This window comes from Rhodnius prolixus, unplaced genomic scaffold (assembly GCF_049639745.1).
Source record: "Rhodnius prolixus isolate KJV_2025 unplaced genomic scaffold, Rpr scaffold_17, whole genome shotgun sequence".
NCBI lineage: Eukaryota > Metazoa > Arthropoda > Insecta > Hemiptera > Reduviidae > Rhodnius > Rhodnius prolixus.
In genome coordinates this window covers 3339122-3365352 of record NW_027411626.1, presented here as the reverse complement: position 1 = coordinate 3365352, position 26231 = coordinate 3339122, and the positions used below count along the sequence as shown (strand labels likewise).

At 35.0% G+C, this 26231-nt stretch overlaps 1 protein-coding gene and 1 long non-coding RNA gene across 22 annotated transcripts in view; one reads left to right on the top strand and one right to left on the bottom strand.

The window, feature by feature from the left end:
• Positions 1-26231, top strand: part of Patronin (calmodulin-regulated spectrin-associated protein patronin) — a 120664-nt gene that overhangs the window by 67256 nt on the left and 27177 nt on the right. For 13 of the 21 annotated variants that reach the window (XM_074139130.1, XM_074139128.1, XM_074139126.1 and 10 more), the window contains exons 2-16: positions 5673-5768; positions 6604-6810; positions 7337-7549; positions 7668-7915; positions 8830-8942; positions 11974-12081; positions 13916-13988; positions 14669-14867; positions 14947-15130; positions 17429-17590; positions 17707-17862; positions 18830-18979; positions 20295-20414; positions 20511-20683; positions 23194-23295. In XM_074139130.1, the coding sequence (XP_073995231.1) occupies positions 5673-5768; positions 6604-6810; positions 7337-7549; positions 7668-7915; positions 8830-8942; positions 11974-12081; positions 13916-13988; positions 14669-14867; positions 14947-15130; positions 17429-17590; positions 17707-17862; positions 18830-18979; positions 20295-20414; positions 20511-20683; positions 23194-23295 (2304 nt within the window). The remainder of the gene's footprint in view (positions 1-5672; positions 5769-6603; positions 6811-7336; positions 7550-7667; positions 7916-8829; positions 8943-11973; positions 12082-13915; positions 13989-14668; positions 14868-14946; positions 15131-17428; positions 17591-17706; positions 17863-18829; positions 18980-20294; positions 20415-20510; positions 20684-23193; positions 23296-26231) is intronic. The other 8 variants (XM_074139120.1, XM_074139123.1, XM_074139131.1 and 5 more) reach the window with 8 other exon arrangements.
• LOC141459743 (uncharacterized) lies at positions 18344-23352 on the bottom strand. The gene is made up of 3 exons (XR_012461608.1): positions 23213-23352; positions 19039-19175; positions 18344-18964 (listed from the first exon to the last, which is right to left on the bottom strand). It is a non-coding gene; the product is annotated as an uncharacterized lncRNA (long non-coding RNA).

The following is a 26231-nucleotide window of genomic DNA, read 5'->3' as shown; positions in this document are numbered from 1 at the left end:
AATGTAGTGTTATTATTGTATAAACAACCAATCTGGAGCCGGCAGGTCGTTAAGAATGGGCTGTCTAGTGTGGTCATCAAGAACACATTTAGCGCCTCCCACCAAACTAGGGATACGGAACCTCATGATGTAGTAGCTACGGGGCAGATCCTTCCTTCAGCTGCTAAAGTCAGATTCACCGAAGAAATTCACCGCTTTTATTTTATTCTACTCTGACGTTCTCTTAAGTGTCATTTTATTGTAATGTACAAAATTACCAACGGCAGAAATGATATTTATTGTTAAAATTGTAAATTAAAGCAAATCGTATGAACCGAAAGTTTTTGGAAAAGTGGGCAAAGAAAGTCGAAAGTCTTGAGACTGGGTTAAATTTCCGATTTTGAATTACCACCGGAAATACCACCCATTTTGAGGTCCCCAGAGTCCGAAAAATGGTTTTTCAGTGAGATTGTGTGTAAATAAAGTATCTGAAAGAATTAAAAGCGCAGAAAAACTGAGGCTTCATGTTTATATTGAGGAGGCCCTACGAGAGGGCCATCAGAATCCCTCCACCGGAAATACCACTTTGCTCAATGGTCTTTTATTTGTTCAAAAATGGCTCCAACGATTTCCTTATAAAACTGTGACCACTCATTGTACTCATCATTGTCTACAACTTTTATATAAAACGCTTTTCCAAGAAAATTCAATTTAAGGACACTTCTTGGAGAGAGGGAGAGGGTGGCTAGGCTGCATCCTCTAAAAGACCAGGATGTCATACATCATACTAGCAACGCTACACTGACTATTGCGAACTCTTTTCGTACGAATGCGGAACATTACGAGACGAGCCGAAGTACTGTAATCAAGCGAGTGATCACTTTTCAGCCACCTGTTTCAGATTCCATTATTGAACTAGCGAAAGAAACGAACAGGCTACAGTCAGTTGTTTTGTAAACATTAGACAGGTAAAGAGCAGCCATATTTGTCAGCTGCACGGGTCACTTGATGCTTACCGTACCATCCCGTCTAATCTAGTCCAATGACACATCATTAGCTTTAAACTTGGAATTATACCCATCGTATACCATGTAACTTTCGACAGCACGCCATCTTGTGGGGTGGGAGGATTTAACTCGTGAAATTGAAGCGGCTTTAGTGAGATTACAGTAAGGTATGATCCTGCCCAGATGGATGCAGTGCTATTTGCCCTGTGACACAGGATAGAGGATGTGGTCACGCAATAAGAGGGAGTAGAAAAGAAAGAATACTGTGGCCAGGGACTGTACCAGGATGACTAAGAATCTGCCAGTCTTGCAGCAGGTCGATATAAATCTATTTAGGGCTTAGTCGGAGGAAATCTTCTACCGCACACCCAGATAGACATGTCAAACTTTGGATATAAGTAGATTGTGAGTTCATCACTAAGTTGTAGAACTGGAGGTTCTTGTCTCTCCCATTTTAGTCATGCTTAGCCCCCCCTGGGACGTACTTCAGAACTTAACTTCTACTTATTCTTGTGTTCATAATTTCCCTGTTTTTCTTCTCATTTTTTCTTTTTGAAGTAACTAATCGATCTGGTCAATTTTCACCGGCAGAAAATCCTAAGAGCAGTGAGAGGACGTGAAGCACTAACAGACAGACAGAATTCAATTTTATTTATATAATATTCAACGTTAAGTATTACTAGAAAGACGTTGGTACACTTGTACATAGTCGGCAGGAAGTCTAGTACTGCGCCGTCAGAATTTTGGAATGCATCCAGCGCCGGAGATGTCTGGTCGGGGTATTGGAAATAAAACTCGTTGTCACGCAGTCTGTTCAGGCTCCTAAACTCATTCTCCAATCTACTTACTCAGGTACTTAAGTGGGTTGTCAGAGAAAAGAGGATAAATAATTGAAATTAGCTCTAATTCTCTCTCTCTCTCTCTCTCTCTGAATTCAGGAAGAAGGGGGAGTACTGCGATTGTTGATCGATTATTGACATTTTCGATTTCTTGTTTGTTTCTTGTGCACTTTCGCATAGCCGCACAGGAAGTTAGTTTTTAGAGCAGTCTTCGTGTGTGTGTGTGTGTGTGTGTATGTGCACATTACTGGAGATTCACCCCTAGCAAAACTTGTGGATTTGTTCTCGAAATCACGGGAGACCGTTCACTATAAACTTTTCGATAAAAAAAAAAAAATGTATCAACTGGAAGTCAGCTGTTTTGGAGAATTTTGTTTACGAAATAGATTAGGGGAGGGTAGGATTCAGTGTAATGTACGGCCCTGTAGATCGTTCTTTATAACAAGGTTATAAGCCGAAACCTTCCACGATTTGAAATATCTACTGTTTCTTCCTAAAGAATCAGTGTTTCTGCGTAAGTGTAGGCGTAGTTGAAAGGGTAAGATTAAGGAGTTGGTGTTTGATGATGATGAACCAGAAGAGAAAATTCTACCATTCGTACAAAAATAGGAAGGTTAAAATGTGTTGCCAAAAACTCGTGAGTTTCAAGAAACTTCCGCCATCGAAAGTATCCGCTTTCTTTCTAAACTCGACATCTGTCACGTCAACAAAGCTCTCAACACTTTTATTTGTATTATCTTACTTGAAAAATTAATTTTAGGACAGTTCTAGGGCGAGAATTGGTTTCGCTCTAAAGGCGCATTTCAGAATATTGTGCAATATACGAATATTTTACGAACGCAGAGTTTTTTAGGCTATCTGTTAAATTAGAACTTTGAAAAATTCTTTTGCGATTAAATCTCTCATTGAATAATACTGCTAAATAAGCTAACCTTGATTTGACTCCTTGAATGGACGCTCTCAGAAATATTGAATTCGTATTAACTAATTAGTTTTTATAAAATGCATCTCTCCAGCGGTCACACTATTAACCGCAATACTTCGTTTAAGCGCTTCACTTGATCTTATCTATTTGAGTAATGGGGTTGGTGGTTGTAGGTCACAGGGCAGTGAAGGCCTTACAGTAGAATGAGTGCTGCCCTAGATAGTAAGTATACTCTGATTTAAAGCTTAGGGTTATTACAACCCTGAAAGTTCCATCTGCTTGAGTATTATTTCTAAGCTTACTAGAGAAATATCCATAAAAATCTCAAGGCCATTTTATTTCAGCAATGCGGATATTACTTCATTTGCCAGTAATAATTTGTTGCACACAATTTCTAAAGAAAGACGATACACACTAAATCTAAGATTACAAAAAGAACACCCTATATGTACATCGTGCTACAAAGAGATATATGTAAATAATGTACATATATCTTAAAATACGAGGGTCGTTTGAAAAGTCCGTGCAAAGTCAGAGAGATAGCACCACTGGCGCGTATCGAGGTTATGTTTAGTTAGTAGCATCTCTTGGAAGAACACACACCAAGTTTCAGCCAGATCGGTCTATTTCTTTGTGTTTGGCATTCGTTTGAATCGAGGTAGTCGAGTGATTTTCAAAAAATGGACGAAAAAGAATTTCGTGTGTTGATTAAACACTACTTTATGAAAGGCAAAACGCCTCAGGAGACTAAAGAGAAGCTTGATAAACATTATGGTGACTCTGCACCTTCGATTAGAACAGTTTATAAGTGGTTTCAAAATTGTCGGAGTGGCCATATGGGCACAAGTGACGCTGAACGTTCTGGACGCCCTGTTGAGGTTACTACTCCAGAAATCATTGATAAAATCCATGATATGGTGATGGATGACCGAAGAGTGAAGGTGCGTGAGATTGCTAGTGCTGTGGGCATCTCGAATGAACGGGTACATAATATTTTGCATCAACATTTGGACAGGACAAAGCTATCCGCAAGATGGGTGCCGCGATTGCTCACGCTTGACCAAAAACGAAATCGTGTGAAGTGTTGCAAGGACGGTTTGCAGCTGTTCCAGAAGAATCCGCAGGACTTTAAGCGTCGTTTCGTCACTGTGGATGAAACATGGATACATCACTACACTCCTGAGACCAAAGAACAATCTAAACAATGGGTTACCAAGGGGGAATCTGCGCCAAAAAAGGCGAAGACCGTTCCTTCGGCCGGAAAGATTATGGCGACTGTCTTTTGGGATTCACAAGAAATAATACTCATCGACTATCTGGAAAAGGGTAAAACTATTACAGGTGCATATTATTCATCGTTATTGGACCGTTTGAAAACCGAGCTGCAAGAAAAACGCCCACGATTGGCCCCACAAAAAAGTCCTTTTCCATCACGACAACGCACCAGCTCACACCTCAGCAGTTGTGGTCGCAAAATTAATGGAAATAGGGTTCCAACTCGTTTCACATCCCCCATATTCTCCAGACTTGGCTCCCTCGGACTACTATTTGTTCCCCAATATGAAGAAATGGCTGGCGGGAAAAAGATTTTATTCAAACGAGGAGGCGATTGCAGAAACGAATGGCTATTTTTCAGACTTGGACAAATCCTATTATTCGGAAGGGATCAACAAACTAGAGCAGCGTTGGACGAGGTGTATAAGCCTAAAAGGAGACTATGTTGAAAAATAAAAAAGGTTTACCCCAAAAAATTAAGTAGTTTTTATTTTTGCACGGACTTTTCAAACGACCCTCGTATATCTTAAAATACGTACAACCACTTGCAACCGCTTGTTCTGGCCAAACTTTGCTTGTGGAAATAAGAATCAATAAAAAGAAGTACGGTTTATAGAAACACAGAGCAGCCCTGGTACATCACGCACAACTATTCTTTCAACATCGGTAAGAATTCTAGTCAAAAAAATCGCCACAGGCAGTTGCCGCCATAACAGAATGTAACCTTCACCTATTGCAACCTCTGCACTCGAAAACCCTAGTTTATCAGTTAAAGTTAGAACAAGTTAGAAGAAGCAATCAAGCATCCTCTCCTGGACAAAAGCTTGGGATTAATTGAAAAGTTCGTGAAATTATTGAGTATGGCTTCGAATTTTTTTTGATTTCTGGTAAATATTTTTTCATTTTCTGTTTTTTCATCTATTTACGTAATAATATAAAAGGCACTAGAAGAAGTGAAACATAATTTTGCATGTAATTCTTAGTTGGGGTACAGCAAGCTGTCTGAACATGAACTGCCAGAAAATAACGCAGAATGTTGACTAACCCTTCATAATAATTCATCTCACTTCTCCATCTCTTGACATTTGCAACATACTGTTGTATCTTTATTTTTAATACTTCCGGATAATTCTTTACGTGATACATTAATTACTTACAAGCAGTCAGTAATGATTTCTTCATTCAGTAATCTTCAGACTAATTGTACGTAATGAGTTATACAGTTGTTCAGCTTAAATGTTTTTAACAGTTCAGCTTACTCACACGTCGTTCTCTCGCTACTGTTTGCAACTCAAACACTTAAAGAATACGACTATAAAGAATCTCATTTAAACTTCAAGAAAAGCTGTGCTACTAATTGTGAACTAAGGTGGGAAATATAATTTTAGTCATTCTACTTTATGATGGAATTTTCCGATATGTAAATTTCTTAGACATATACGGAGTGTTTGAATTTAGTTTCTATGGTTTGGTTACAAACCTGGACATGTTCCTCGTCATTTGTAGCTGAGCTCCCCATGCACCTCTACCTAGTTTAAGTATTGATGCTAAAAAAATAAATAAACGTGATCAGCTGCAGTTACATTTATTCGTATATAAAAGTTCATTTATGTATTGTTGGTAAAATATTTTATTTAATTGTTGCAGGCGAAGCAGAGAGCTACAGTAAAATGGTTACTCTCCAAAGCGTTCAACAACCGGATACCAGAAAACCTCCTTGAGCCATTCTATAGGAACCATGAGGTAATTATTTATACTTTTTTTTTAATTTATTGGTGGTAAAATTGGATAAATTGGTTCGGAATTGGATCTTCCAACCAACAAGAACTGAATCACGAAGTCCATGCAGAATATTGGAATTTACTATGAAATGTCGTGACAACTTACCTGCGATGATATGGATGGCACTGTAGCAACATATTTTCTGTGCTGTCAGTGTCAGTGATTATTAATAAGCTGTGCATTAATTAATTTAGTAGTCCAGGATTGAAGGGTTGTTAATTTATATGCTTTATTGAACATTATGTCTCGATGAGTAGAAGAGGGTCGCGGCGATGAGAGCAGAAGTTTCTGGTGCAGATCGTGGTGGAAGTAACAGTATATGCATTAGTTAGCTGATGCATGTTACTGCACTGCTCAATTAAGCTCTTTCTGCAGATTGTGTTCATTAAGAGTAATTAGAAGGATAATAAAATTGAGGCTGCACATCCTGGCAACACTCCATCACGCTAAGCTTCCTGGTTTCAAGATGATTTGGAACAAAATGTAGTACCAAGTGAAGAACAGAACTAGGACAATAACACCACCGCTCTAAGAACAGTAATATTGCAAAGAACTAATAACACTGTTTTCCCATGCGTTTAGCTGTTCTTTGGACGGAGCCTGATGAGTTGACATCGTGACATACAGCAGGCGCTGAACTTTGGCATTTTTATGGGAGATTTTTTTTCTAGCCCTACAAGCTTCGTAAGGATCCAAAGTGATGCTACTTTGTGGAATAACTTTTTTTTTTAGGGGTTCGTCTTCAGCTCCTAGTTAACTAGCCTATAAACAAAGAATTATTCTTGATTGTTCACAGGACCAAGAACTCTTGAAGCCTCAACTAGTACATTGGCTGGCAAACGCAGAACTATACTGCATGGCTTTGTCAAATATCTATTCAGATCCAAACTACCATAATCTCAACCATTGTGGAGTACTGCAGGCTCTCTCTAGAAAGGGAGTCTACATTTCCGACCCACACATCACTGAAACTGTACTTATACAGACAACACCAATTAAATTAGTAAGTATTCTTCTTTTACTTGTCGTTAGGGAAGTCTTTTGGTTTTTGAAAAGAAACAGGTTTTTAGGAAATGGTTTTATCTAGAATATTTCAAAAATGAAAGTCGCAGATAATGTCTAAATTTAGTATTCCATTTTAGAAATATGTCTTCTTAGTGCGTTCCGCCAAACGGAATGCGACTTTCTGATGTAATGAGATTTTCTTTAATTTACGCTATAATTGTGAGAGTACATGGTTTAATAATTTTTAAATCTGTGCCCTTCTTTTGTGGAGACGTTGTCCTTACTTAACATTGAAGGAAATAAGTAATTGATAAATTATTCCAAGACTGAAGGAAATTCTACTGAAAGAATACCAGTGGTTTTTGATGTAACGTCCCGTTACACGTTACTTAGGAAGGATGGAAAGCAATACTAAGTAGTGTTAAAAATGAGTTAGTGCTCATCACATTACTAAACTGCAACACCATTTCTTTCTGCATGAATAGAATTCTTGTTTCATGCTTCTAATTACTTTTCCATTTCAGAGCGCGCATCAGACGGTGATGCAAGCGGTGATGACCTTGTACGCCAAGGAAGTGGCCACTCCGGAATTCGTTTACGCAGCCGTTAAAAGATTTATGCCGAGCTGTGCGGCCGACGAAGAACCATCACCTACAGACTATGAACATGCTCTACTGTTCTGGATCAACCATGCAACCTCCGCCCTTCGGTTAAGGGTGGAACAGGAAGAACGGACGGTAAGAGATTCTTTCTTCCGGAGTTTTATCTGTTTTCATTAAATTTCTCCCAAATTCAGCCTGTGTACACCATATTTTGCATTTTCTTTGATTAAATACTTAATTATTTTTTTTTCAGTCGAATGTCAAGTGTCCAGAATTTCCAAAAGTAAGCTCACTGCAAGATCTCTGCGATGGAGTCTCATTGTGCGGATTAGTATCATTTTATTGTCCAGAAGAGCTGCCTTGGTCGAGTATATCTGTGTCTCAGGTGCCTACAGTCTCTGACTGTGTGCGCAATTTAACTCTAGTCCATGATTTTTGTGCCAGAGCATTGCCAGCTGGTATCTTCCACATGTCGCCTGAGGATGTTTATTATATGAGAGGGTTAGTAAGGAAGTTAATTAAATCGTTTAATTGTGTGTAATGTATTTTCTGTATTAAATAATATTTTATCATAAACTTTTACATATTACAAAAATGGAATGCTACGAATTAACAATACATACTTGAAAAACATTCTCCTCAAGAACATAAGACAAATTTTTAATGTTATAAGCTAGACAAGTCCAGCCGACAATTTTCTGCTCGCTGCTGAACAAGCAGAATGTTTTACTTTTTTTTATAGCTTTTCCAGAACTTTAAACTTTATTTGACAAGCTTCAGTTTCATAAGCAGTGCTTTGCTTAGGCGGTGTCCTCAGTCGATGCCATTAGATCGTCAAACATGTTCCTGTTCTTGTTAGTGGCATCTATACTCTATACTCTTCATTTACTTTATTATTGGTTTAGTGGCAGCGGCAACTTTGTTTCTTCTTTTCAGAGAGTGGTCATGCAGGTCTTTAGTTTATGTTCGATCGGCCAAAGAAGATTAACTCAAGTTCTTAACTTGGTCTACATCATTTTCTTAAAATTTCCTTCTTGTACAGATGGGCAACCTACTGCTTACAAATGTTTCTAGAAAGTTGTAGGGAGCCGCAGTTTTTACCTAAATTAGATTTTTTGTAAAGCAATGACAAAAACTTGTGATTTAATGAAATTTAGTGAGACATCTTAGCGTTCCTAAAACTCCATCATGCTCCCTTTATAGCCTCAGAAGTATAATAAAGAATATGATGGACATTATCTAATGTTAGAACTGTGAAGAAGGCTCATAGGATCTAGAAATTCCACGGAGTACTTCACGGAGACCTCTAAAATCCAGAACCTTCAAGACCTGAGTGTTCTGGACATCCCTTTTGTTTTTTTACCTCAATAATGACGATTACTTATTTTTTTTGTTTTCTTTTCTGTTTTTTTAAGGTCGATGAAACATAACCTAGTAGTATTTCTAGCTGATCTCTTCAACATGTTGGAAATACACCCAGCGCCATGTGTCACGCTGAACAGTAGTTCAACCAAAGCCACAATCAATGGTCAGTATAAAGTTTAGAAAAGATTCAATGTTCTCTCGTAGTGTACGATTTTTAGAATGTATTTTTATTTATAATATAAGCCACACAATCAAATCACCCAAACATAGGCGTAGGATAATCAATTTTTTCATAGGTCTTAATTTAGTTTTTTTGGCACAACTTTTATGCCGAAAAAACTGCCAAAAATAGATATTTTTCTTTTTTAAAATTAGTTGAAACACAACCAAAGAAGTCGCCGTTCACAATCGTTAACAACTAATATATTTTTTTAAATAAAAAAATCCTTCAAAATAATTACAGCAAAAATTCAATATTAATATTTTTAGTGAACACCTTAAAATTATAGTTTTAGGAACACATCTATGTGCTGTTTTTATTTTCTTTAATTTTTTTAATTTTCTTCTTTCAATTTTCCACAATTTTCTTGCTCTTTCCGACAATAAGTCGTGCGAAACGGTATGTATGTACCAGCTTGCTTTTGTCGTTATCTTAGTTTTTTCTTTGTTTTAAACATAATTTAACTAATTTACGAAACAATTTTATGCACAATTTTTTTTGTTGCTTCGTATTAGCTTTACCACTAAATTATTTCTTCTTTCTTCTTCTGTTTTTATCTCTAAATTTTTCTTTTTGTAATACGTAAGAACTACAAAGAAATAAGTGGAAATGAGAAAAAGTTCACTCGGCGCTAGAAAATGTTTCTTTGCTGGATAAAATTAAAAGGTGAACAGCTGTTTATTATGAAGCTACTCAAGGTAATGTATCGGACAGGTATCATTAAATAACTCAAGGAATATTTTTCCCCGGCGCATCAACTGCTAAGATCTGTTAGCGCCTTTAAGATTGTCTTAGGCATCAAGCCTGTTGTTATTCTCTTATTGAGAGCGCATCTCTACTCTGTCTTACACAGATTGAGGCAATCATCCTAACAAATCACATTTATTCTAATAATTATATTCGGTCGAAGGTTAACATCCATTTAAATTATACTTCTACGCCAGTGAAACTCGTAATTACTCTAATAAAAATGAAACATAAAAACAATAATTTGAATGAAGCAGCTACTGGGGTGAAATATTCAGCAATTGCACCACGATAAACATGAATCTAGATCCTCTTATAAATAAGGAATTGTTTGGAAAGCAGCGGTTTTTTGGGGTATTCTCCTTTACAGAAAAAAGGATAAAGGATTTAAAATCAAGCTAAAATTAGCATTGTGGCTCCGGAAGATATTTTTACCTTTTGGTATCTAATACGAGGTCTGTAAATTAAGTAATGAGACTGATTTTTTTTAATTTTTTTATTAAAAAAAAATTACAATTCTCATATTGTCACCTTCAAAATAACTTCCTTCTGAAGCCACACAGCGCTGGAGACTTTTCTTCCACTCCTCATAGCAGTGCTCGAACTCCCTATACTGGAATAGCCTTCAGCTGGTGGTCGGTTACCGCCGTTTGAATGTTTTCGAACATCAGGAAGGAAAGGTGCCTTGTACTTTTTGGATTCAATTGAAAGTGACCCCCATTTTCTGGAACGTGTCATTACTGGTGACGAGTCTTGGGTGTTTGAGTACGACCCAGAAACCAAGCGCCAGAGAGCATGGAGTGGCACACTTCAATCTCTCCAAGGCCCAAAAAAGCAAGGATGGCGAAGTCGAAGATCAAATGCATGCTGATTTGTTTTTTCGATATCCACGGAATCGTCCACAAAGAGTTTCTACCTTAAGGTCAAACGGTCAATCGGACACTTTTACCGAGAGGTTCTTGAAAAAACTTCGAAAAAGGACTCATTCGTGTGAGACCAAACATCAAGAACAAGTGGGTGTTGCATCACGATAATGCTCCTTGTCACACAGCAATTTCAATAAACCAGAGTTTTTGGCCAGTAAAAACATTCCTGTGGCTCCTCAGCCTCCTTATTCGCCTCACTTGAGTCCTTGTGACTTTTTTCTCTTCCCGAAGTTGAAAAATCATCTCAAGGGAACTCATTTTGGGACAGTCGAAAACATTCAAACGGCTGTAACCGACCAGCTGAAGGCTATTCCAGTATCAGAGTTCGAGCACTGCTATGAGGGGTGGAAGAAACGTCTCCAGCGCTGTGTGGCTTCAGAAGGATGTTATTTTGAAGTTGACAATATAGAACTGTAATTCTTTTTGAATAAAAAAATTTAAAAAAATCAGTCTCATTACTTAATTTACAGACCTTGCACTCTCAAATTTAAAGTTCATTTCGAGACTAATCAGTTTAAATCATTGCAATGTGTAGAAAGTTCTAAATTCATTTGCTGACTTAGCAAGTCTGGTGCGAGACGAAAACATAACTGCAGTCAAATTCTGTACACCAAACTGGTTAATTTACCGCTGATGATGGATGAAGGAAGGGAAAAAAAGACTGTTACGAAGGATATAATCAACGATGCTTATTATTACTTACACTGCAGATTTCTTTTTTTCATTCTTTTTCTTGCATTAATGATCAGATTAGGACTCACCTGCATTGCGATTTATTGTAAAGTCTTCGCGAATTGAAATATGAATAGTTCTCCGAGACTAACCCTACTAAAGAGGCTGACTAAATCTAAATTAAATCCAAGTATGCCAGCGAGGATGTTCAACAGAAGTGAGTCGCACACAAAATTATCGAAAATTTCTTAGTAACGTATTTTATAAAATAGCAAGAGTTCACAGAACTGGACAGTAACAGACGATGTATTGAATTTACTCTCTTATTTTGTTATTGTCTTAAGTTCATTTGTAAACTGCCCAAGCAGCTTCGTTTTACAATGGTGAATGGTACATGTCCATTAAATAGATACTATTATATGTACAAAATTAAATAAAGATATATCAATCTACGATTACATACAAATTGATTTACCAAGGGAACCAAAACAAAACACATTTTAAGTGATGAGTAAATTAAGAAAGATATGGCTGTATAGAATATATACGTATGTGATCAATGAACATTGTACATACTATTGTGTATGGGTGACTTATTCTCTTTGTGATTGGTGTGGTCGGGACCGCAGCCGAAGGCAGGAACAGCCAAGGAGTAGCCCACAAGCGGTCTCTTCCGCAAACTGTGTCCGCCATTCCGGACCTGCGCAGTTCACTCGACACTCCGTCCTCTTTTTCAGGTGAAGCACTCATTTTGAACTCCCCAAACATTTTCATCCATTCAAAAAAAAAAAACAGTTTTATTAAATAAAATTGAAAAAAATAAACAATAATGCACGAACCCCATTTTTCAAAACAATTTCTCATCCCACGTATTCACCCTATTTTATTTTTTGTGTATGGTTTTGATTTATAACCTTTCTTTTATCGGCCCTTTACATTGCTAGTGTATGGACCATTATTTCTCATTCTTGGTTTTTTTTGTCATCTTCAGTTTTACTTTAATAATTCAGAAACACCTGACCAATTTTTGTGACAATTTGCTTGGTAATTGTTGTTTTTGCTTTGTTTGTTTTGTATACTATGTTTTGTGTGTGATTCGTTCCCCACGAACTAACCTAAACTTAAATGTACTAAACTTGCTGCTTTTCAGTGCTAGAAAAAACAAAATAGTAACCTCTTCCAAAAGACATTATCTCCTTGATGAAGACATAAACAAAATCAAATCTCGCTTTTAACCCAACCGTACGACTTTCTTGTACTAATCTCGTAGTACTGACTCGGACAATTTTCTTCAACCTGGACGGTCTTTTCGAGGTTTTCTCTCCTACGATGGAGAAAATTTGATCCAACGGTTTTCTTTGAAGTGCACACAATATTCCAGAAATTGTCGATTAAAAAAAACTCTTAGGAGAGGGGAGTGGTGGCTATTCTTCCCTTTAAAGTCCCATTACAGTAAAATATACGGTTCTGTGTGCTTTATTCTTCAAAGAAAGGGTAATCTCTTGAATAATTTGCCGGGTTTTGTAGAAAATTCCAAATCTACCGGATCTCACGTTTCTGAAAATTTGTATTCAGATCAAAAGTTCATATTTAAATAATTTTTTTAAAAAATAACGTTTTGGGCATTATGAGGTGTATTTAAAATGTCCCCACTACTCGGCACGAGAATAGAAGTAAGCTAAGTCGTGTGAGTGTATCACAGGATTTTTTACTCCCAAAAATGATTTCCTCAAGTTTGGGCGGGTACAGCATTATTGACATCGGTATGAATTTTCGGTTACAATTAGTGATTTAGGGCTACTTATTTAAGTAGTTTTAATTGCCCAAACTGTTTCAGGTATTATTTGAACATATCCTGCAGTAGTTGCGCAGGCACTTTAGCGCAGCGTGATGTCGCATATGATATACATTCTATGTATTTTTTGATGCATGTTTTGCTCGTAGATTTAGAATTTAGTTAAATTTAACTAGTTATAAAATGATCTGGTGGGAAAAAAAAGCAAGTGTTCAAGAACTACGATAGAAAGCAGTATAACTATAATAATATCTGTTACAAACTAAAGCCGTAACGGACCCTTTCGATATGTAAACAATGTGCTTTATAGCATATTAAGCATTTTTAACAAATATAAAATCTACCATATGTCTTGTTTCCTTCACACATCCTCCATCAAGGTGGTTTTGTGTTTGTTACCTTTTGATATTTTGTGTGTTCACAATTAGCATGAGTTGTATGCCATCACCACTGGAATTTTCGTAAGCTATATTTTGTTTGAATTGTGGTTACGTATTTTCAAAAAACATTTTTATAAAATACTATTATCTAAAATTATATTTTTTGTTTATATTATTATTTCAGCAAACAAATATTTATATTTTGTTTGTTTTAATTGTGTACTTATAATTTTATTTTCGTTAAATTTTGTTGCCTTGTAAGACATGAATATTTAAAAGTTTTGGTGTTTATGTCAAGCTTGTGCATACTATACTGTTCATTAGTATTGTATTTTATTTTTTGTAATAATATTTATAATTTAATTTAAAAAAAGTCTGTACGGCTGTTTTTGTTAGGTTCTCCAATTCTGTCGGCTGGACATTTGAAGAAACCTCATGTAAATTCACAAAACGAAAATTGTGTCGAAAGGTAATTTGAGATTTAAAACATTTTTTTTTCAATTAAAACAAAAATGAAAGTGGTCATTTAATGCATAAGTTGGTATTTTGAAATGAAAATAACTTTTTCGAATATCTTACGAAAATACTTTTTACTGTTCTGTTATCTCTTCAAAACATGTTTATGTATTAAATAATTGTTTAATGTAATAAATAATATTGTTGTTACCGGCCTCTGATTTTTATGGATGAAAATCTGAATTAAAAAAAAAAAATTGATAACGAATCAAATCTACTTCATTAGTAGGTTATCTTTGTTCAAGGATTCGTTCCATATTTCCAATTCACACTCCTTTCCAGGCGTGTAATTTTCTTATGATGATAAAATGTTGATTGGAAATAACAGGAAAGAAGGTGATTTTTTTTTTTGTCAAGTGGCGATGCAATTATGAGATCAATTAACAAGAGCAAAATAAATAATTTTTTGTCTATTTGGGGCTGAGAAATTAACAAGTGGCGCCAACCTAGTTTAAAATATAAAAACCTATGTAACATGTAAACATTGTAACCTTCCCCTAATGTCTTCCTATCTTTTTAGCCATGTAAGCTTGATTAGTATAGTAAATTGTTGTGAATTTAAACTTAAGATTTGGCACAAAATCGTTTTTATTTGTAGAAATTGTATATAACTGAAATATGGTATTATTTTAGAAACGAAGAAGATGAATTTGTTGTCCATCGTGGACGTTCGGTACCAACACTGAGTTCTGTTACTGGCAGTGCAAGTGATGGAAATCGGCAAGCTGAACATAACGATAGAGTAGCTGGTAAGCCTAGTAACTGGGAACCTAGAAAACAATCATTCGCTGGACGAAGATCTCGGCGTAATTCATTATCTGATGAATCCCAGGTAAGAAGATATTGTCAATAAAATGTTTATGTAATATTTTTGTACATATTAAAATATTTTTTTATATTTTATTTCATAGCTAACATTAGAGAATTTTGGTGGTTCCCAAGAAAATCTCCATCTTCTAGGAAGAAATCCAGACAAAGAGCCAGCAGTATTGCACAGTGGTCGTCGAGATAGTCAAGTGGCTCGTTCTAGTGTACTTGATAATAACAGTGATGCATTGACCTGTGCATTGCAGGATACTTACGCCAAACAACAAGGTAGCGGCGTGTTATTTTTAGTTAACGCAGTTATTTATGTTGCCATACTTATTAAGGTTTTATTGTTGCATGTTCCTTTTACTTTTCTGTGTTTGTCAAGGAATTTTCTATTTCCTTAATTTTGAAAAAACAAGAGTGCGGAAAATATTTTTTCTGAAGTAGAAAAACTATCTGCTTTTGACTAATTTGGGTCCTCTACATTTTAATTTCAATAAATTCACGTTACCTCTCATTAGCTACAAAACAAATTTGGGTTAACAGAGTGAACAAGGGTAGGTACTGGATTCCCATGCAGAGATCCCGGGTTTGAATGCAGTGGTTGGCCCTTATAGCTTCTTACAGCTCTCTGTCCGATGATAGACATTGTTTTCTGTAGCATGAATCTGTCAAGAGGCCGATTGCGTACTTAAAAAGCTCCAAGAGCCAATGTCCTCAGATGTTGATGCACCATAAATTTGTAAAAAAAATAAAAATAGAGAAATCACTAGATGGATATCCACCATTGAAGTCTCTTGATAATTCAATCAAGTTAATAATAATGCACTAATCACCCACACCTCCACTCTGATCATTCTCGAGAATCCGCCTTGACGTATAAAACGCGGTTGGCAAAGAGACCTTTGTTCCAGAAGTTCAGTTTAGTTTTGCGGAACTTTTAAAATTATCAATTTAATTAAATTTTCATTTAAGGCGTGTCAACATCTGAGCTTTTTAGCGTCCCATTGTAAAAAATCTCTCTATGTTCTTTGGATTCTAATTACTATGTCATAATTTTTGAAAATCATATAGATGTTTGCAATATGTACTAAATTTGTGTTTTCTGTTCTAGTTTTTTTTTTTTTTTTTTTTTTGTAAATATGTACATATATTGTTGTTAACAGTTTATTTTAAAAGTTTAAAAAGCACAAATATTTGATGAAGCATGTTTAATACATAAATTGTGCATGACCAAGTTCAATATTGGTAAAAATTAATTCAGTTTTTGATGTAACACTGTCAGGGGTTACTTAATTGGTTTAATTTATTTTATACTATAAATATAGAAAAGTATGTGATGTAGTGTACATTAGAGGTTGTAACATTAGTGAATTTGTAATAATCAAAAATTATTATTTATAATAAGAACAATTTATAAAGTTTTCTAAACGACATTGTTTACCTTTTTAGATATTAACATTTTAGTTTTTGTATTGTGCACTAGGGTGCAAAATAACAAGATAGAAGGGTCATTTTGAAGGTCGTAGACGAATAACTTGTCTTAGTACTGGGTTCTCCAGCATTCCATTTTTGTTATTCCAGCAAAGCTGTACTCTTAACAACCAATCGTTTTCTTGAATCTTATTTATTTACGGAGGCATTTATGTTAGAAATGTGATTTGGTTGTTAGCATTTCGGGAACTGAAAGAAAATATCAGAATGGCACCTAGCTACTGATTCTTAAAGGTAACTATAGTCATTGGCGAGATCTTGATTTCCACGATGTCCAAAAACTATTTTTGTTTTGTTAAGGAAGATAATTGAAGCAGTAAAACTCTTACAGTTCATCTATCCACTGATAGCAAAGCTTCCCTTATATCTATTTGAACAACAGGTTCATAAACTGCTGATACCCTGGTATCGACCAGGTTTAGAAATTCTGCTTTTAGAGAATATTGACTGTGGGCATCTGGGGGGAACGCCTACCGTTTGCTAAAGGAAGGGCCGCCTAAAGGTGGTCTATTAGAATTGAAGAATATACTGGTCGTGCAAGGTTGTGGTAGTAAGTTTTTGGGCGAGGCTGTAACTTACGTTTCGAAAGGGCAGTGCCATGATTTGCTATAGAAGTGAGGGAAATAAGGCTGTTTTTCATTTTCCCGTTCAAGTTATTGTATAAAAACGAAGACCTAGACCGAGAATCGAACCCCGATAACCGCAACTGTTAGCTTGGCAAGCTGCGGCTCTATCTGCTGCCACGGATAAAATCAACGATCTGGAATAAAGAGTTCTTTCTTTTGCACTCCAGTGTATTTATTAACACTGTTCATAACTTTAACTTGAAGAGTTTGTAGGCATTAACTTTTTTTTAATGTTTGCTGAAAGTGGTACAGGCGTAAACAAAAATTCTTACTGCTGGATAACTAAATCACCGTTTCATTCTGATAGCTTCAGAACTAACATTCGAATGGTGTTGAAACTGAAAACTTCTAACCAACAATAATCGCAATCAAAATAACAAAGTTTCCAAGAGCTTGATAGAGAATTTGATTTTCATTTATTTATTATATATATTTTATTATTTTTTTTTATATAATTGATAAGCTGGCGAAGATATTGATAGTGGTAATGTTAGAAGAGGATTGTCGAGGAATAATAGTTTCTCTGAGTCACAGAGAAGAGCCGATCAGACTAGAAGTAGTGCCGGTGTACAGGAGACTTTACAAGAACCGACTCCTCCACAGTCGCCGACAATACAAAGCAATGGTACTCTTTTAGTTTCTTAACTTCATAAAGTATTGATTTTTTTAATTACTATCTGGGAGATGTTTCTATGGAAGTAGAAGAAAAAAAAAAAAAAAAAAACACTGCTTATTGTACAGTGAGTGGATTCGAAGCGAGCCCAAGAATAGTAAGCCTATCCAGAAGGAACAGCTTGATTGAATCTCAACGTAGAGCTGACCAAACTAGAAGCAGTGCTGGAATACAGGAAACATTATTGGAACCAGAAGTTAATACTAATGCTGCCACCAAAAACGGTAGACACGAGATTAAAACATTCTTTCAACAAACTAATACGTCTTTTTTTTACTTGAAAAGCCAATAACAATTCCAGCAAGGAAACCTTTTTGGATTTTAACAAAACTCTGGCTGCAGAATAATGTACCTTCTCTGAATGCTCAACTAAATACATTTTTAGAATTAATAATAATGAAAATAAAAGAATTGTAAATACATATTTCCAATTTGTATTCATTTCAATTAACAAGATAGTATTTTCCTCTATTAATTTAGAATAGAATATAAATGGTAACAGAATCCAGCTTCAATAACGGTGTAGTCGCTAGTGACTAAGCGGAAGACAAGTTTGTTAGAACCATGACGCAACATGTTGTCAGGTCTTTTTTAAAGTGGATTTAAAAAAAAATCTATAGTGAACACTCACAGGACTCACCGCTTACTGAATTACTAAATTCGAAGAAAATCGGCTGACCGAAAAGAAAACATTTTTGCTGGAAAATCGATTAAGCGTACTTCTGTTATCGCAAGTTTCCTTCTGAAGTGTTATGAATTAGACATGACTCAAACTTCAGGAATTTCAAGAATATTAATGAGGTTAGAACCTTGAGAGTTTTGCAGTAAGAGGAAGTCGTGTGGGTGTTCACCATGAAGGAGTGTGGCCCTCCAAGGATCGTTTCCCTTCAACCTCCTTTCCTAAACATTCATCATTTTCACTAAATGTTTTTCCTTAGTTGTCAAAACCAATCAATACGTTTTAATGTTGTTAATTGAAGCCATCATCGTCCCATGTTATTCTATTATCATATGTATTTTAAGATATTTTAGTCTCCAATTAATGGTAAACTTCCTAAAATACTAACTACCCATCGGCGATATCGTAACTGATGAACAAAAAATCTTGAGATACAATTTATTGCCAGTTGAAAATTTTAACCAAGTTCATAATTACTTTTTATTACAAAAAAAACTCTGTGCTTCCATTAGCCAGTGAAGTTAGCATCCAGAGGGTATCATTGTCCCGGACGAACAGTTTCACCGAATCACAGAGGAGAGCCGATCAGACAAGAAGTAGTGCTGGTATTCAACAGATGTTATTGGATCCGAGTCCACAGCAAACACCTACACACCACAATGGTATTATTAGTAGATTTTTTTGTTTTCTTTGTTTAATCATTTGGATCGAAAACAATTACCAAGGAAAGGATCAACTAAAAGGTTAGCGTACTGGATTCCCGTGCGATGATCCCGGATTCGAATCCAGCTGCTGGCCCTTAGATTTTCTCTTCCTTGGAGCTTCTTATAGTTCACTGTCCGGTGACGATAGTGTTGCCTGAAACGAGAGAACTCATTCTTTCTGGAGGTCGGCAGTGCACCGGATAAAAGCTCCGGGTGCCAAGAAGTTGATGCTTTTTAAATTAAACATTAAAAATAAAAAACAATTGTTTTGCTTCTTTGAAATTGAATTTGTTTTTAGAGTAAACCCAATCTGTTTAAATAGAATTAAAGCACACGAGCTTCACCACAATCTAAAACTAGGATAACCTATTTTTCTCATCTGCAGTCCCATGTTTTGTATGTGGGGGTGGGTCTGTTTTAAAATGTGCATTTACAGTTGTTTAATGTTGTATTTCAGAAAAATCTGTATTCATGTACTTGTAGATGATGCATGTTTCATGTTGTAGTGTTGGTGTATTCTGTGATCTGTCTTTTTAAGTTTAAATTATGTGGGGGGAAAAAAAGGGAGACAAATTTGGAACTACCCGCTCCAATTCCTCATTTTCCGCCACTAGAGGAAATAACTAGGTTGAAGGCGCACTAGAATGCGGACTCCTGGAATATTTCAGGCTAATTTCAAGTTGAAGACCTCAAGGATTTAGTGCCATCAGCGTTGTATGATTTCCCTTGTAAAGTCACGACTTGTGTTCCCGCAGATCCTGAATACCGTGAAGAGTACATAGTCCTGTTCCAAAAAATAAAAATAAAGTTTTGTATTTACCACTTGTGTCACGACGATCAAGGGATCTCCCGTTTTTACGGAAATGTTTTAATCGCTGATTTTATCCGTCATGGAGCGTGCATGTTTATTGAATATTTGACGAGGTTTCTTACTTGTAGCCATCATCAGTGAGTTAGATTAATCAGATTGATGTTGAGTATTCAACTATATTTCTGTCTCACACTCTACACTTGCTGACCTGGTCTGCAAATTTCAAATTGGAATCTTTAAACCAAACTGAATTATGGGCCTCTGATAATGGATGAAAATGCGATACCGGTCAGATATCCAATAAACTTGCGCGCTACGATGGTTGAAATTAGCGATATTATTCAGCACTGACTGCGGTCAGTCCTAATCGCATTTTAAACGAATGTTTTATACAAATACCTGGAACAAGTACTTTATGGATGTTCTGTGTTACTAATATGACCTTGTTGCTCATTTCCACAGAGTGCCGGTCTCAAGACAAGGAGAAGAAAGTAACATCGTTCGCCGCACTACCCAACAACACTACTACCTGGCAACAACAGTCTAAAGCTAATCAGAATAGTGAGCAATTACATGACAGTGGTATGTGGAACAGACATTTCTGCTTTTTCCAACCAAATTAATCATCAATCTGCAATCTTAATGAAGTAACTTCTGATTGCTCTGATGTGTTAACAGTTGCAAACGATGTAGTGGACAACGGCATCATGGGCTCTCAGTTGATGAACATACGAATGAAGTTGGAGGAGAAAAGAAGGCGGATCGAAAGCGAAAAGCGAAGAATGGAAGCCCAGTTGAACAGGCAACGTCAGAAAGTTGGCAAAGCAGCATTTTTGCAGGCTGTATCCAAGGTGAGTGAGTGGTGGTACCTTTTTCCCCACTTCCTTCCGCAAGGTTACTTACTTCTTTCTCAAAATGGTTGCTTTTTTTCGGGGCACTTGCACAACTTGCATTTATTTATTTATTGGAAACATTGACGGTTGAATCTTATTTATGCATGAAAATATGGTTTGGTCCGCCGCAGTGCTAGATGGGTAGTGTTTGATTATATTCGACGTAGAGTACGCTTGTTTATTACATCGCTGACCGGTTTCGCACTTCTATCTATCATCAGAGGTGTGAGTGAATCAGCTAGTATGGTAGAAGTCAAAAACATAACTCTAGTAGAATTCACTCTACACTAAACTGGATTAGTCTACTCCTGATGATGGCTATATGTCCGAAACAGGTCAACTATACAATAAACATACTACGACGTATAAAAACTATGAAATCTGTGCACTTGCGGATTTTTGCTCTTGAATAAAAAAAACTTCTCTCTACAATTCAACCTTTGATGTCAGTAGAAAAACAGAATTGATGTGTATTTTTTGGTAGTTAGAGGAAACAAATACCATTTTGATTTGTACTGCCCAAAGACTTGTATTCTACATTTTAAATTTTATTGAGAATTTCAATTTACAAAAAAACCTTATACGTAAATAATGAATTAGTTTATAGAGTTTTAGTAACTTTTTTTACTTTTTTTAGAAACCCGGAAATCACAATGAGACTCGTTTTTCTTAATGCACGCTTATTTTTCACCAGATTTTCATTTATTTTTGGCTTTTTGTTGATTTAAAAAAATGGTTAACTAGATCTGGATAACAAACGGATGTGATCACGCCCACCCGACATTCTCTTAGTACTATTCTCGTAGTTCTAACTCATAAATTTCGTTTCTCACTCCGAACATTTGAGACATATTTAATTTTTACATACTTTATGATGAAAATAACTGAAATGTAACCATAATCAAAAGCCAATTCCAACCTTTCTCTGAAAACAGCCCAGTAAAACGAATTTTACCAGAAAATTGATTTAAGTTATATTCAATACAACAAACAAAATTTGATGAATAATCGATGGAGAAATGTTACCAACCTTCCTTTTAACATGATTTTTGCAATAATTTAACACATCCTAAACAATTGACAGGAGATGTTACTTAGAAATACTTTTTATTCGAATTTTTCCTAGAATATCTTTCAAATCAGAGTTATTAATCTAGAAATATATAACTGTACAATTGCTATACTATTTGGTGCATTATTTTAAGAAAAATTGTAGCATCTGTTTTCAAGAAAAATCAGGAAAAGCAGAAAAGAAAAAACGATTGAGTGGCACTTCTGATCAATCGATTTTCTTCTAAGTTGGTAATTTAGTTTCAAAATTTACGTGTGAATTTCCCTGCACACATTGCATATGATACACTTAAATTTTTTTTTCAAGTGCACATTTCCCTTAATACACGGATCTAAACACTAAAATATGTTGCAAAGAAGTGGCGAATTTGAAGAAAATTCCTTAAAAGTCGAAAGTAATTTTTGTTAGTCCAATGTGCATTTTCTTGAAAATCGCCCCCTTTTCTCTATAAACTTCATGTATCATTCCATTTCTGTATAGCGTTGCTAAGAATTCAATATGGCTAAATTGTTCTGAGTTTGAAGCATATTAATGAGTTTAGGGAACCTTGAGTTTTAGTTGTCAGAGAAAGTCGTCGTGTGAGTTGTATCACTCTAGATTTGGTTAAATTTAACTTGCTTAGGAATAGAATTGGTTAGTTACACAATTAGTGCGTTCTAATTAATAATTATTTTTATAAATTTGTTAATTACAAGAACTCGTTATGATGGGTATTGATTGTTATAAATGTTCGGCTTCACTGATTCATTATCGGAAACGAAAACTATAAAGGTGAGAGAGAGAGAAGAGCGTAGATGTTGGTAGATTCTTTCATTGTGCGATATAAGAAGCCACGGTTTGATGGACACGCCATACGTGTAATGGTTATTAAACTATCACTGTTCGCCTTGTATTAATACTTTTATGTTACAAATTAACCAGAGAAAGCTTTCCCTTCTATATGAATCAGACGTGTTATTAATAAAGAAAGGAAGTAAAGGAGAGGAGTAGACAAAGAGGAAGAATGAGAACAAAGAGATAAACCAACCTTGCACCAGTATAAACCTCGTGGATCTTGGTCATATGTGCGTTCGGCCGGGAAGATATGGTTTAGCTTGAAAATTACAGTTTTTTTTTGTGCAAATATAAAGATTTTTGTTTTTTTCTTTCAATATTTACTGTTTCTTTAGTTTTTTTTGTGTAAATATTGTAAAATCGCACGCCGCGCACTTTTCAATGGATTTTCTTTTGCATGGTGTTATTATTTTTTGACGAAGAAGAAGAATACAGAAAATAAAAAAAAAAGTGTATGGTATTTTTTGGGATGCGTTTTTTTCTTATTATTTTTGGTGGTATGAAAAGAGGCGCTGTGTCTAACTTTTGCACTTCTTTTTTTTGGTGGTGTCGGTCTTAATAGGCTAAAGTAGTGAAGTCACCTGAATCAGATCCTGGTCGTGAGACGACAACCACTTCTGAACATAGTAAAGAGAATAAGCCACCCAGGCCATTCTCCTTGCAGGTATTTATTTGATTTTTTGTTTTTTGATTTTGTTTTTTTACTTTAAACAAACACAATGTATATAATCCTTCCTCTAAAAACAAAAAATAGTAATTATAATAACATTCACTAATTCAATCACAGTTAATTTTCTTGCAAACTATTTCAAGTTCAACACGTCTGCTTTTATAATAACATACTAACAATTCGATAAATATCTTTAATCATTATAACACTAGCTGATCAATAATTAAAAATATCGATTCTTATTCAAAATTTTCATATCAAAACTTAGGGGGAAAGTTAAAATTCCAATCATAAAGGTTAGTTTATCGCATACAAAAAAAAAAAGTTAAATTATTATTTTTTAAAAAAACCATTTTATATTCTCTGAATATTTATTTATTTATTTTTTACTTTTTATTGAAGTTATGATCATTGGCAGATATTTTCTAAATTCTAAAAAACATTTCTGATTAAATGTTTTTAGTTGTTCATTTATCGATTTTTAACCACAGTACAATTGGCATGGTTTTGATTCATAACCTGCTCTATGGCCCCAAATAAACTTGTAAAAGGGTTAACTTATTTATTTTTAGAGATTTTTTTTTTTGTTATTCCACTAATATTTGAAAGTTGTCAACAAAATATTAGAAATTCTTTCTCTCTCATTAGACTTCTGGGTAGGATATTGACTGCTAAGAAATTTAGCTGATGGGAACCATTCTAATATAAAGTTTCAGTTACCCTGTGATTATTTTTATTTGTGAGATGTTTTATTCACTCAAAGAGCATTTTCTAATAAACCTCGGACTTACGTCTCCTAAAAGCAATTTCCGTTGAAAATTCGAAATCGAAAATTGGACACGATCGCAACACTTCCTGTTTACCTAGTGAGAGAAAATAATCTAACTAAGTATCGAGATGGTTTAGGTACTAAGTTTGGAATTCCCTTTAGAATTTCCGCTTAAATGCTTTTTCTAGCTTTTTTGGTTGATCTATTCTTTCGCTTTATTGCAGCCATATATGTATATCTAACTTTAATGATTTAATGACCTACATATTTATAAGAACAGAACTAAAACGTTATGTTTCAGTGTGGGATTACTGAAATAAAAATGTACATTTTTACATACGAAATACCGCAAATATCAGTTCTTTTAAAGTACAGTTATTTAATGCATAATCTATTAATTGCTAACATACCATTCATTATTCCTATTTTTTTAACCGTTTCACTTGCCACATTATAATCACAAGAGTACAAATGAAATTCTTTTCACCTTAGATTGTGAAAGTTGTTGATTGTTGCTAAATCACTGTAAATATTTTTTTTAAAAAAACTGATTAGTTAAATGATGGAATTAGATTTAGAGATATTAATACTCCGTACTTGAGTTGAGCTGCGAAAATTTCAGCATCCTATTGTTGTACAAAGTAAGACATCTCCTGAGGATGATATTACTTCCACATAAAAAGAAACCAACAGCCCATACATTTGAGCAAAATTTCTTAATGATCTGGTGACTGCTCAGTCAGTTATTGCAACTCTAATTTGTAGCAAATTATGAAAGTATTATCTATTTTCACCCTAAGATTTATATTTCTCTCTTACCGGAAAAAAACATGGGTCCATAATTTGTTTTCTTAAGGCTTACTTTACGTCCAGGTAGCAAATTATGTGTCGTGGACGGAGCAGACTATCAAAAATATACTTTATACTATAAATTTCTCATATTAACCATTAAATAAAAAGCCAAGGCCGGGGAATCGAACCCAGTACCTCAATACTTCTTATCTTTGCGGTCCTATTCTCTAACCGCTCGGCTATCGTGACGCTTTTTTTTATTGCTACAGGAAATCCGAACTCAATTAATTATGAAAATATATTGATTTCGTGACCGAAAAATTATTAAATTAAGGATTCAAAATTGGCGAGGAATCGGTCAAATAATAACAAATCGGTTTTCTGTAACTCAATCAAACCGCGCAGCCACGCCCTGAAGAAGACAATATATTTGTTGAAACTTTGACAAAAAGACGAGTTGTTGTTTTTTTATTTGGACCGATTCCTCGCCAATTTTGAATCCTTAATTCAATTCAATTATAATAAATAAAACAGGAGTGTGAAGGAATTAATATAATAAACATAGATGACTGAAAGGTAAAAGCCAATGCCCAAAAAAAAAGTGTGAATGTCTCAACTAATTTTTTAAAATTTGTATTTATTATAACCTTTTAATTGTTGATCAGCTTTTTAATGCTTTTAGATTGATTAAAGTTTGAAAAAGTGAGGTTTAATTGTTTTCTAGTATAATTGCTTTGAAATTTTGGGAAGCTTAAATTTATTTTTTATGCTTTCTGCTTTGAACCAATTTTAATTTCAATTAATACATATAATGGTACTGAATTATAAGGGAATGGATTAGCTATGTGCTCTGCTTAGCATACTGGATTCCTACGCGGAGATCCCGGGTTCGAATCCAGTTGCTGGCGGCACTCTTTCTAGGAGCTTCTTACGGCTCACTGATGGACAGTGTGTCTGTAACGGGAGACCACTGTCCGGAGGCTGGCAGTGCGCAGAAAAAAGCTCCGGGCACCAATGACAGATGTTGTTAATCAAATTCAATTTAAATTACTGCTAGTATTGTTTTTTCAGGATCCTCTCAATTGGTATTTAATTATTTGTTAACAAATAAATACAGGATTTTGTGCAAAACTTGTTTTTCCCCAATTAGTAATTATTATCAACACTCTAAATTATTTGTATGTTATCTCATTTAGCAATTTTTTTCCTAAAGATATTCATTTCCAGTTTTTCGCTTTTAATTTTTTTTCATTCGTAATGTTTTTGCAGCCAGACTTATTTTGCATGTTGTTGTTGTGAATTAGTTTTTTTATTTTTTCTTAATTTTAAAATAATTTTCTGGATATAGTTTGTGTTTATCAAACTGGAA